Source organism: Miniopterus schreibersii (assembly GCF_964146895.1).
Source record: "Miniopterus schreibersii genome assembly, chromosome: 20".
Taxonomy (NCBI): domain Eukaryota; kingdom Metazoa; phylum Chordata; class Mammalia; order Chiroptera; family Miniopteridae; genus Miniopterus; species Miniopterus schreibersii.
In genome coordinates this window covers 26398152-26411452 of record NC_138122.1, presented here as the reverse complement: position 1 = coordinate 26411452, position 13301 = coordinate 26398152, and the positions used below count along the sequence as shown (strand labels likewise).

The 13301-nt window shown below is 53.4% G+C and overlaps 1 protein-coding gene across 1 annotated transcript in view; it reads right to left on the bottom strand.

The window, feature by feature from the left end:
* DNAH10 (dynein axonemal heavy chain 10) overlaps positions 1-13301 on the bottom strand; it is a gene marked incomplete at its 5' end in the record, with an annotated part of 76092 nt that overhangs the window by 8886 nt on the left and 53905 nt on the right. The window contains 13 exons of the mRNA XM_081122784.1: positions 318-591; positions 1508-1737; positions 2429-2708; positions 3716-3863; positions 4082-4303; positions 5292-5509; positions 6406-6542; positions 7649-7830; positions 9053-9227; positions 10576-10743; positions 11479-11676; positions 12328-12408; positions 12983-13186. Coding sequence (XP_080978910.1) covers positions 318-591; positions 1508-1737; positions 2429-2708; positions 3716-3863; positions 4082-4303; positions 5292-5509; positions 6406-6542; positions 7649-7830; positions 9053-9227; positions 10576-10743; positions 11479-11676; positions 12328-12408; positions 12983-13186 — 2517 coding nt within the window. The remainder of the gene's footprint in view (positions 1-317; positions 592-1507; positions 1738-2428; positions 2709-3715; positions 3864-4081; positions 4304-5291; positions 5510-6405; positions 6543-7648; positions 7831-9052; positions 9228-10575; positions 10744-11478; positions 11677-12327; positions 12409-12982; positions 13187-13301) is intronic.

Below are 13301 nucleotides of genomic sequence, written 5' to 3'. Positions count from 1 at the left end.
GCCACACAGCGTACTCTCAAACTCTGTACCAACAGGAGGATGCAACTTTGTATGTGTTAGAAAGCTGGCTCCTTAAGTGAGCCCTAAAGGAACAACAGTCCTTAGCCTTTTCCCTATCTGACTGATACAGGCTGAATTCTGCCCCCTCGCAAATCCATAAGCTGCAGCCCCGAGTCCCAGGACCTCAGAATGTGGCTGTGTTGGGAAACAGAGCCTCTGAAGAGGTGATGGAGTTAAAACGAGGCTGAGTCTGGATGCAGACCCCGCAGGCTCATGTGCGGAGCGCAGCCGTCCTGTCGGAGCCAGGAGGTACCCACCTGTGCAGCCGTAGTTATAGATGTTGAAGGTCAGCGTGTCCATTATGTTCCTCAGTCGCCTCATGAGGATGGAGTCGGGCAGCGACTTCTTGAGCGACAGCCCAAAGACATCGAGGAAGGCGCTCAGGGAGTACTGGTACATGGAGTTCACCAGGGCCATCTCTGACAGCACGAAGAACAGGATGGCACCCCGCCGAGCCGCGGGCCGGTAGCCATCCCGCAGCCTGTCGATGTCCAGGGCTGTCTTCTCCGCCAGCTTGAGCTTCTCTGACACCTAATAAAAGTACAGAAAAGGTGCATGTTGCCAAGAAGACAGGAGATATACACCCACAATCAAAGGGATATAAAATGGGTGGGAAAGTAAGAAGGTAGAGGGCGGGAATGGGAGGGAGCACCACCCTGGCATGAGAGGGGCTGGACACTAGTGGCTTCGCTCCACTGTGCTTTCTCCTAACACCCCCACACTTTACTTGGAGACACAACTCCCCCATTCTGCTCTGCATGTGGGGCTCCAGCCCAGCTCCAAGTGAAAAGCCTGTGACCAAGGCCCAACCAAGCCATGCAATACATCCCCAGGCCATGGGACTGGTTTGGGGTGGGCATGTGACTTAAATGACTCTCAGGACCTTTGTGATAGGGACAGGTAAAGATTCTCACACTTCTCTTCGGACTTGAACCTAAAAGGACATGAGGCCAGACCCATCTTGAGACCACGAGGGTAGCTTGGCTCTATGAGGAGGCAAACCCAGAAGAAGGCCCAGCCCAGACATGAAAATAAATCGAGTTCTGGTGATATGCTTGGAGTCCTGAATCCAGCCCTACCTGAAGCCACCATGGACCTTTCTGTTTTCTCAGCTGATAAATTCCCTTTTCACTTAGGCCAAGTAGGGTTGGGTTTTCCCTTACTCTCAACTGAAATGGCTAACCTGATGCACAGGAGCCTGGTAACACCTTTAGGATACCCCTCCCCATTGCACACCTCACCAGAGGTGGCCGTTTCTCATCACGTAGCCCTAAGGTAACTCAAAGCCCAAGTCCGACGAGAGCATAGGCTGATGTCCTCCCACCTAAACTCCGATTCTAGGACCCGGGACCACGAATAAGGCCCTGAGACCCTGGAGTCTGATTTTTCTCCCTGAGTAGCTGTGGAGACCAGCTCCTAGCTCAGCCGTTTCCTGTGTGGCTGGTACCTCCGTGGCCTTGGACTTTGTCTCCTCCAGGGTATGCACTAGCTCCACGTTGTCCAGCATGTTCCCCGTGGAGGTCGCCAGCTCCCGCAGGAGGGAGTCCTCTAGGTCTTTCAGCAGGTTCTTGTTCTCACTCGTCTCCTGGATGAGGTGCTCCCTCTGCTCCTCCAGCTCGTGCCTCTCGTAGGCCACCAGCACGCTTAGCAGCTGGTCCTCCAGGCCCTTCAGAGTGACTGTGGGAGACAGGGGCGGCCCTCACTGCTGTGGCCACCCCCCCCAAGCTCAGAGTGACTGCAGGGGTAGGGGTGGCCCTCACTGCGGCGTTCCCCTGACAGGCTGGTCACCATGTCTTCCTGCTGACACAGATGTGCCTATCCTTCAAGAACATGAGAACTCATACTCCTGATAAAACCACACTGAAGCCACAAGGTAAAAATTGTCAAATGTCGGAGCGGAATGAAGGCACAGCTCTACAGAGCGGGGGCAGAGTGAAGAGGCGCCAAATAAACCCAGGGCCCCACACATTGGAAAACCAAGTGGAAAGCACCCAGGCCCGACTACCCTGCTTGAGGGCCTGTGTGACGACCCCAGAAAATTTGAGAAGTGGCGTCCAGTTCCTAAAGGAATTCAGTTATGCAGCATTTAAACACAGATACAGGATTACTCCCTGCCCTGGAGAAAGGGATCTCACCTCCCTCTTAATGTGAATAGCTGAGTCCCCTGGTCCAGACTCAGCCACCCCAGACCCAGAGCTCCTGGCCTTCCTGGGTGTGGCTTTGTCACTGAGAACTGACCAGCTAAGGTGTGGCCAGGAGAAGGATGTGGGGTCACTGGATGAAATGACGGCCGTGACAGCCGTGCTCTCCAATCGTGGTGTCCACCACAGCCACCCTCACCTGCCCCCTCGGTTCTGCAGGTCCTTACCGGTGTAGTTGATCACCATGGCCTTCCCGAACACAGACGGGGAGTATCTGGGGTTGGCCAGCTTGGTGGTCAGGTAGAGCCTGAAGTTGGAGTCGTAGTCTACCTCCTTGTCTCCCAGGATGATGAACTGCCGGCCCTGGGACACGCGGATGTTCTTCTCCAGGACGTTGTCGATCACGGGGTCGATGTACTCGTCCACATCGTGGAACAAGAAGGGCGTCCCGTACTTGATGGACATCTCCAGCTGCTTCAGGAAGTCAGGGTCATTAAAGGAGGCCACCTGGAGGGCAGGGGGCAGGTGCGGAGGCTCAGCCCACTTGCCAAACGTAAGGGGCCAAGTGGGGAGTGGCCACGTCGGAACCTTGGAGGGAGCCCGCAGGGACAAGGACAGGGGATGGGCAGGAAGCGAGGCGTGCACACCGTATGGGCCCAGAAATGCACAAGGAAGGGCCAGGCTCAGCCTCTCGTTCAAAAACTACAGCTCAGCAGCTGAGCGACTGTGAGAGGATTTTGCTACATCGCTCACCAGACGCGTGAGGATCCAAGCACGGAGCACATGTGCGTCCTAACCCTCTTTCCCTTATGTGCATGTCCCTGAGATAAAAACTGATCCTGGTGGTTGTTTCACAATTCTGTAAATGCACTAAAAACCACGGCACCGTATGTCGTCAGCGGGTAAGTTGTATGGTGTGTGAATTACTTTTTTTCAATCCTCACCAGGGAATGTTTTTTCCATTGATTTTCAGAGAGAGTGGAGGGGAAGGGAGGGGGAGAGAGACATCGATGTGAGACACACACTGGCCATCTCTCGCACAGGCGCTAACTGGGGCCAGGGACTGAGCCTGCAACCCAGGTATATGCCCTTGGCCGGAATCAAACCTGAAAGTCTTCAGTCCTCGGGTCCACGTTCTAACCACTAAGCCAAACCGGCCAGGGCATGTGAATTACATCTTAATCGAGCCCGCTCCCCCTCCCTTCCAAAACAAAGCAACTGAGCGCCTAAGGCGACCAAGCTGTGTACTGTGGAGGGGACACTAAGGTGAGCCAAGCACCCTCTCCGCCCTCAGGATGCGCCCAGCCCGGGGGCAGTGCACGACCAAGAGCAGAGTAGAAGCCAGGGCTCGTGCCACCCTCCTGACTCAACAGTGGGAGCTGGGGGGCTCCGCGCGGGGGCTCAGGTAGTGGCACTTTGGCTGGGCTCTGCTGGGGGCCAGGGAAGGCCAGGAGAGGAGGCAGGGGCTGGGCCGTGCCCTGAAGAGGGCAGGGGGCCCCCGCAGGAGCCGGTACCCGCAGGTTGTTCTTCTCCTCCCTCCTCCTTATCCAGCTGAGGGCCTGCTGCTGGGGGTCGATGCACAGAGGGAAGCGGCTGGCCCGCGTGGTGAGGATGCCGTTCTGGATGGAGAGCTCATCGGGGGGCAGCCCCTGGGAGCCCCACCTAGAAGGGAGAGGGACAGGAAGATCCACTATTCTTGCCAGAGTTGTGAACCGAGAATGAAGGGTGGTGGGTCAGCTTCCAGAACAACCTGCCAATCCAGAGACCTCGCAATTCCCCCCCGCCTCCCCGAGTCCAGGAGCGGGTCTGCAGCGCACTCCGCTAGGCCCCGCCAGCCCGAGCCCCCTCCCGCCATCCTGTGGGCTCTGGGTCACACACACCTGCTGATCTCCACATCATCTGTGAGCAGGCTTTCTAATCGAAAAGGCTGGCTCAAGGGGATCTCCCGCTCCAGGATGTCCTGCTGCCAAATTTGGTTGACCATCTCGTCGCGGAAGTCCCACGTGAAGGCGCCCTCGTAGCTGAGGAAGGCCGAGCAGAGCAGGCAGTCCCCCAGCAGCTTGACACGCCGGTGCATCAGCTCGTCCAGGTCCTTTAGCCACCTGGCGCCGGAAAGGGGGGCTGCGGTGAGCTGTTACCTTCCGACACAGTCACAAGGAACATTGTAGAAGAACGACCTGGGCCCATTGTCAATGGGCTGGCCAGAAGGAAATGTTTAAAGATACTCCCTGTTTTGAGACTGCCAGCTCGTTTTCCCACTTCCCTCCCTACGAACCCAATGTTTTGAAAAACTGAATTCCATGGCTTGGCAGAACCTGGCATCTAACAAGGGCCTCGATAAATGTTGGGCGCATTTTGTCTCAAAGCTATTTATTACATAGTAATTGCATTGTTTCCGAACGCTTATTCAATAACATAAACACGTCCAGCAGAGCTCAGGAGGTCTGGTCCTGCTTGGTGACCCAATTCTACCCAAGACAAAATCGGGTGTTTCATTTGGCCTCATCTGGTAACTGGACAAGGCCCTCTGGGTTTTAGAAATAGTGAATGTGGTCTGTTTCCCATAAGCAAACAGTATTTCCAGGGTTTTCCACACCATGTCTGTGGGTGCTGGATTAGAAAATACTGACCTATCTGGTGGACCAGCTATGGCCAAACAGTCTTGCCCATGAGCATCAAACAATCCCACCTATTTAGGAGGGAAGCTCAGGAGTGAATAAGCTACAGGTGTCCGGCGACAGAGGAGGGCTCCTCCTCCAGACCCATCCAGAGTGGGCTCAGGACTCAAGCATTCCCAGGACGTGAGGCACCTCAGAGGAGGCCACTTTGTCTCTGCTTCCACAGCTGCTCTGTCTCCTTAGCCCTGCATAGTCACTTAGTACATATCACTCAGTAGCCAGGGAAAACACACCCGATACAGTGGCCACTGGCCACCTTACCACGCCAATAGAGAAATCAGACTCCCTCGACTTTCAGATGAAAATGCAACAGATGCTACGTGGCAAGAACCTCTGTTGCTGACTTTCACACAGGCCACTGAGTTTTACTCAGAGCCACCCATGGGGGCAGGTGCCCATGAAGCCAGCTGACCTGATGTTCTCAGACCCAAGCCCTGAGATGAGCTTGTCGGCTGCGATGAGCCGGCGCTCCATGATCTCTGCCTCCTCCTGCAGCTTCTGCTTTTCCAGGATGGCCGCCTCATACTTGGCCCCCAATGCTTCCAGCTCCTTCTGGATCGCTGCCAACTCATTCTGGATCCTTTCCAGTTCACGTTTCGTGAGGTAAAAGTTCCGCTCCAGCCTGGCCACCTAGGGGAAGATAATCCACAAAACGGTCGGGAAAAGGTCTGTGGCAGGGTGGGGAGGAAAGTACCCCATGCCCGGGCTTTGTCCACCCTGCGTTTCTAATGGGGTCTGTGAACTTCAGGGGCGACTGTGTGCCGCAGCGAGGTGCATGCTTCTTTTCTTAGCTTCCTCCTCAGTGGTCTGCTGCAAAAGTCCCACAACCCATTAGAAAAAGACATCCTGCATCCAAGTGTGCAGAGGGCTCATTTCCCATGTGCACTAGGTCGCGGTGAGGTGACTGTGGCTCTGAAGACAGTACTGGTCTTGCTATGGGGTCCTAAGATCTCTGAGGAACAAACTCTGAGCTATACAGGTCACACTGTGGCTCACATGACAGCATCAACCTTGTAATTCTCTCTCATCATCGTGGGTTCACATGTTACTATGACCTGGTGGTTCTCTCCCAGGCCAATTTTGTTGCTCCCCCGCCCCCCGGGACATGGAACGATGACTGGCGACGTTTTCAGTTGTTGAAACTTGGGGGCAGGGGCAGTGGCATCTGGAAGCCAGGGCTGCTGGAAGCAAGTATGCAGAACAGCCCCCAGGACAAAGAACTGCCGGCCCCAATATCAGTAGCACTGAGGTTGAGGAACTCTGCTTCTGTCCCAATCAACGATTCTGAGCATCTTTTATCCTGCTCTCTTCACACAAAACTGGAAAATCTTTCAGACAGTGTCTGTCAGATTCCACTATGTCAAACCTGAGTTGTAATCCCGGGTTATCATGTATTGGGGGGAAATGTTATGGGGCTTGAAATCAGAACCTTGCCAGAATTCTCCCAGCTATGCCATGGACACAGTAACTCTGACTCCAAAAAGGTCCCTCCGCAGTGGTGTGTGCATCTCACAGACGGGCAGTACCTTCTCTCTCTTGGGCTTGATCTCTTTAAAAACGTCGCAATAGCCCATCACGGCTTCGACGAATTTCAGCATCCCCAGGCCTGCTTTGCTCACAGCCTCCATTTCTTCAATCGTGGTGTTGAGTGTCCTCAGGAGACCTGCAGGTCAATGGTCTCAATGAGTGGCAAGCATCCCCGAGGGAAGATAAAATGGGAGATGAGCTGCCCATGGACAAGGAGAGCAGATCCAGATCCTTATTCCTGCCATCTGAGGGGGCCCAAACCACTGTCCCACGGCAACAGGGCAAGTCGGACCCCAAACATGTGTTCTGTAGGAGGATGTTTAAGACATGAGTGAGGGGCACAAGTCACCGCCACCGGAACATCCTACGACCCAGGTGCTTCCGTAGGGCAACCAGCAGCCCCAGGGGACCCAGGGTGTCAATGGGGACTCCCTTCTGGGCACCAAAGTAGCTCAGAGCAGGGAGCTAACTGGGATTCGCAGGCCATTCCAGGTCTCTGCCAACTTAAACCACACCCTCACCCCCGGAGTAAGTTCGCGTCTAACCAACACTCGAGCAAAGACAATACCCTGGGTTTCTGGTTCTTGTCATTCTTTGTGTTTCACTTAGTTTTGTCTTTAAGTGGCCGCAAAAGAGCATTTGGCAATAAAGTTCTGAACAAACATCAGGACAGACAGTGATGCTATAAACCCATACTGCCTTTTGCAAAGACTGTCATCATTCTACCGCTCAGTGCCTGGGCAGGTCAGGGGTCAGGCAGGAGGGAATGTGAGCAGCCTATAACAGGTCAGAGGGGCTGGCCGGGGACGGTGCTGTCCCCTCCTCCGAGCCCTCCCCCAGGGACCTGCAGAAGACTTTATACTGGCAAGAGGCACAAGAGGAGAAGTCAAGGGTTAGGCCAACTCCAGGCACCACCATGCCTATCAGACAAGCACAGAAGATGAGACTGGTCTGGGTTCTGTGAGAGGGTCCTGTTTCCTCCCAGGGAGAACCAGAACAACTGTAGCATCAAGCACTCAGCCCAGCCAGCATCCACCCTCCTACTTCACGGAACAGTGCCACCATCTTTCTCTGGGAACCGCCATCCCACCCACTCCATCCACAGGGTCATGCTGCCACCTTGTGACCCCACAGGAGGGTCTGCCTGCAACAAGCTCCCTCCTGGCTCTCCATCCCTGCCCCTGAGACTGAGACGCCAGATTAAGAACAATCCTGGCTGTTCCTACATTTGTCTACACTCACCTCTGATATTTTTAACTTGGCCCTGGGTTATTGAATCAAAATCAATCTCCATCAGCGACCGCAGGAAGTTTGGGTCTGACATCATGCCCTTGGCGGTTTTCCAGTTGAGCTCTTTGTACCCCTTCATGATGAGGATGCACTCACACACCGTCTGCACCTGCTTTGGGGGTTTAGCAAAGGACCTGGCAGGAAACAGAGAGGTGAGGTGTGGCTCAGAGCCAGCCTGAATGAGACTCCAGGGCACACGGCTCAGTCCAGAGCTAGGCCCTGGAGGTGGGGATGTGATGTGTGGAAGCAAAGGGAGCCACGTCCCAACTTGGACTTGGGCTCCCAGGGGGTGAGCTTCTTCAAGGGCAGGTTTGGGGTCTCATCCATTAGGTGCCAGCCCGGGCTCCTGGAACCTGACTCAGCATCAGAACCATAGTGGGGGGTGTCATTAAGATGTAAACCCAGGCCACCCCCAAGGGTCTCAATCAGTAGGTCAGGGTGGAGCCTGAGAATCTGTGTTTTTAACTACACTCTGGGGTAATTCCTCAGGCTCAATGGTAGTGCTGTCATTATTGCCATCATCACCATCATCACCACCACCACCACCATCCCCATCATCACCATCATCATCCCCATCATCCTCCTCACCTGAGGGTTTTCCCATATGATTTTGAGAGAGAGTGGAAGGAAGGAGGGAGAGGAGGAGAGAGAAACATTGATGTGAGAGAGACACATTGATTGGTTGCCTCCCACATGTGCCCCAACTAGGGCCAGGGATCAAACCTGCAACCCAGGTATGTGCCCTTGACCAGAAATTGAGCCTGAGACCCTTGGGAGCGAAGGCAGATTCTCTAACCACTAAACAACACTGGCCAGGGCTACTGCAATTTTAAAAAGTCCACCCTCACACCTTGGTTGGAACCACTGCAGAACTCTGAAATGATGGCTTCCTGCTAACAGCAGCAGCATCTCTGGAGGGTCTGCAAAGAGCACCAGGGCCCCTGCTCTGGAACCAGCTAAATGTTCTGTTTGAATTCACACATTTCACCAATAAGCAAACAGCAAAGGCACAGCCTTCGACAGGGAATGCTGCTCAGCCCTTCGGAAGAGAGAACCAGCACCATTTCACCAGGACAAGTCAATTACCAGCCTGGAAACAGGAGTCTCTCTTCCAGTAGATGCAACTATGGGGCCAGACGACAGAACCCCTTCTGAAAATGAGGACAGGATGGGGACGCCTCCCTGGGCGCATTTCCCTCATCTGCAAATGAAGACAGTAACAGTCCCCACATGGTATGTGCCCAGCACCATGGCCGGCACACAAGAGGCTCCATAAATGCCTAACCACCACGATCATGATGCCTTCTTTCAGGAGTGGTGTTTGGGACAAGCACAGTTGGAGACTGCCATCATTACCGAATCTCTGTCACATCTGACTTGTCCAGCTTCTGCAGCTCCAGCTTGGCGGCCTCTAGGATGGGCATGACCTCGGCAAGGGCCGTCTCGGCCTCTGCCTTCTCCACGGCAATGATCTTGTTCTGCTCCTCTATCTCCATGGCCTTCTCTTCTGCAAGCTTTTTCTTTTCCTCCGCTGTTGGGGGGGGGGGGGGGGGGAGGTGAGTGAAGCTACTGGATATGGGATGAGCCAAGTAGTGCACAGCCCTTCAGGGTGGTTGCTGGGCCACAGGGGGAGCTAATGCGCTTTGGAGTTCCACAGGCACAGAAGTCTCCACAGTGCACCAGGTCTCCCCACCAGGGCTGCGGCTCCAACTCTGACCTTCGCGCCCATGTCCCACCCATTTCATCCTATGTGACAGCCCCCAGGCCTGCCTGGCCAGGGCTGCTGAGGACACCAGGCTGCCCTCCTTGTTTCAGGCTCACAGAGATCTCTCTGCCTTTTCATCACCTTTTCATATGCTCTTTCAGGCCCAACTCAACCTCCACCCCACCCCCATAAAGTGGCGCCCGCTCAGCTACTCTCACCCTCACCACTCTGTGTATTTGCTTCATGACACTGACCGTGATCTGAACTTCCATCTACTCCCTGGCCTGCTGACTGTCTGGTTCTGCTCACCAGAACACAAGCATTGCCCAAGGGCTGTAAAGCCCATGTTCAGAATAGGGCTTGGGTCATAGGAGGTTATACTGGGTTAAATAATGTTCCCCCAAATTCACGTCCACCGAGAACCTCAAAATGTCGTCTTATTTGGAAACGGTGTCTTTGTAGATGTAATTAGTTAACATGAGGTAACACTGGGTTGGGGTGGGCCCTATATCCAATGACTATGTCCTTATAAGAAGGCCATGTGAGGGTGCAGAGACATGGAAGAAGGTCATGTGATGATAGAGGCAGAGATTGGGGTGATGCATCTATAAGCCAAAGGATGCCCAGGACTGCCAGCCACCACCAGGAGCTGGAGAGACAGGGCAGAAGCCTCCCCTGGAGCCTCTGGAGGAAGCCTGGCCCGGCCAACACCTCCATTGCAGACTTCTGGCCACCACCACTGTGAGAGAATAAAGGTCTAATTTTTTAAGTCACCCAGTTTGTGGTGCTTGGTTATGGCAGTCTCAGGAAATGAACACAGTAGGTACTCAGGAAATGTGTGCTGAGTTCACCAGAACCTCCGCCATGGCGTTCTCCGGGGTGAATTTACAGTCAACAAGCAGAGGCTGACGGAGTGTCCGCAGCAGGCAGAGAGACGGCACTTCCACTCCCGACAAATCCCTAAGCCGCCAGCCCTGGGTCCTGCATGTGGTGGGGTCTCCATGGCCACTAAAGGGGGCTTGGCACTAACTCAGGAAAACATAGCCATCAAAGGGTCAAAAGATGCCACTCTCACTGTCTACCATGGCCTCTCAGGGATGTCCCCCTGTGGAGCCCTGTCCTGCTGTGTGTGTGGAGCAGGAGTGTCCCCATCCCCAGAGCTGCTTGCTCCCACACTCGCCTATGGCCGTGTTGGTGGCGATCTCTTCCAGCAGGGCCTCGCAGGCAGCAGATTTCTCGGCCAGCACGATCTTCTGCTCGGCCAGCTTCCTGTTCAGCTCGTCGAGCTGAATGGTGGCCTCCTTCAGCTTGTCCAGCCCCCCCTCCAGACGCTTGCACTGTGCTGAGGAAAGACAATGTCATGTTCACCAGCAAGGCGGCGCTGCTCCCAGCTCACCCAGGAGAACATTCTGGTGGCCTCACTGCAATTTGTCCCGCCTGGGCTCACCAGGAAAAATCGTTCTCATGAGAGGTCAAGCATCGCTTGGCACCTCCACCTCCGTGCTGGGACGGCATCAGCCAAAATGAATATATTTCTGAAAACAGCCCTTCGCTTGGCCAAGAGCCAGAGCATTTTTTAAAGAGCATTTTCTAACAAAAGTGTGAGAGGACTTAACCCCAAATCCAGGCAGCAGTGACCTCTACAGTGAAATTTTAGGAACCATTTAAAATTTTCCTTCAGGATTTCTGATTATATTTTAAAATCTTTCTACAATGCATATATTACTTCTGGGATTTTTTTAAAAGGCTGGTTTTTCAATAAATAAAAGTAAATAAAAAATTAATAAAAGCATTTTTCAACAGAGCACGTTGCTGCCATCCAGTATCTCGAACGCAGTGACAATTTAGAGCTAAGAAAGTTCATGGACCAACACGGAAACATAAAAGTAAGGGCATGCCAGGACTCTGCCCAACAGGAGAATCCCTCTGAAATGCAAAACCCAAACTGTGCCTTGCTTTGCCTCAATCCTGAGTACACCGCGTCTCACTAAGGAATATCTGCTTAAAGAAAAGACTGGAGTTTGGATTATTGTAAATAATAACAATTTCTGTTAACCATCCCATTCCCAAGTCTCACCTATGTTGTACTGAGTCTTCTCATCCAGTAACTTTGAGTATGTGTTAATAAAATCAAGGTAATTCTTGGGAGTTACATAGTTGCTGCGCCTCAGCTTCTGCAGAAACTGTTTGCTGAATTCACCCACAGATTCGTGGACCAAAACCACATGTTCTACCAGATCTTCTATATTTTCTGCAGGGATCATGGAATTACTCCCTAAAGAGGAACAGACGAAAAACGTGCCTTTTAAAGAAAGGAAAGGAGCAGTTCCCCAAGAAGTTCAATACAAAATTCCCACAGGACCCAGCAATTCCACTCCCAGGTATGTCCTCAAAAGCACTGAAAAAGACACAAGCTGATTCTTGTAGGCGAACGTTCACAGCAGCACTGGCCACAACAGCCCATCCTTCGGGCCAGGGGTCAGCATGCTTTTTCCATAAAAAGCTAAACAGGACACGTTCAGGCTTTGTGGGCCTCGCAATCTCTGTCACAATTACTCAGCTTTGTGGTTGTGACATAGAAGCAGGCGGAGACAATATGTTTATGAGTGAGTGAGTCTGTGTTCCAATAAAACTTTATTAACCAAAACAAGCAGTGGGCTGCATTTAGCCCACAGGCCATGGTTTGCTGACTCCTGCTTTAAACGATACCTAATAATTTGTTATCCTAAATTGTCCTCTTAAGTCCCCTCAAATCTCTTTGGACTAAAACACAGTAAAAGCCAAAAGCACACTAACAAACTAAAAACCACTCGTGGTCATGGGGGTAACGTGAAGGAATCTACTGGACCAAATTCAAAGTCAGAAAAGTGGTAACAGGCTGCTTTGTTGTACCATCAGTGTGGTCCCTGAATCAGCTGTCACTTACCTAGAAATGACTTGGCGACGGCATGCAGGGCCTGGGGAGGCCAGGGCATGAACCAGTCAATGCCGGTGTTGTTTACCAGACCTGAAAACAAAGAGGGAGGAACCGGAGGATCACCATGCCGCCCAAGACACTCACCACTGATACCGTCCTTCCATACCCAACCAACGTGAATGAGCTGGATATGCCCAAGAATAATCCAACAGCAGGGTTGCTCAGCCTCAGCACTGTTGGCATTTGGGCCAGATAATCCTGTCTGGGGGCAGTCTACACATTGTAGGATGTTTGGCAGCCTCCCCTGGCCTCCATCAGGAGTATACCTGCCACCCCATCCCTGACAACTGAACATGCCCCAGGGTCCTGCCCCCTCCACAAGGCTGGCACGGTCTTCCCAGATGGAAGGGAGAGCAGAGTGACGCTGAAGGCACTACGGGCCTTGCACCTGGGGCTGTGAGCACGACTTCCTGTCAGGAGGACACCACTGACCCAAGGACAACATGGGAGCCCGCTGGCCAACTGTGAGGGTGGAGTGGAGCTCACCCTGCACTGCAGAGTCCCAATTTCAACCTATGACAAGTTGTGTTTTACTTTGCATCACTCCCCAAGGCGCACGCCCCGCTGCAGGGGACACATGCCTCTGCAAGCTCGGCCTGCGCACCTGGGAAATTCCGGCACCAGGTCCTCAGGGTATCCCCTACGGGCGACATGCCCAGCACGATGTGCAGGTTGTTGGCACTCTTGTTCACAAAGTACTGCCACACAGACTCCTTGGCCGGGCCCGTCCCCTGCTTCAAAGCCTCTTGTCCAATCTGACCAAGGATCCCCTCCTTTTCCTCTTCTTGGAAAAGTGCAGGTACCATGCCTGGAAAACAGGCAGGTGGGTCCTCTAAGGCTCAGGCAGAAGAGAAGCACCGTGTCTCAGGAAGAGCCCAAGGAGCAGGGCTGGGGTCCCAACTCTGAGACCCGAGGCTCATGGC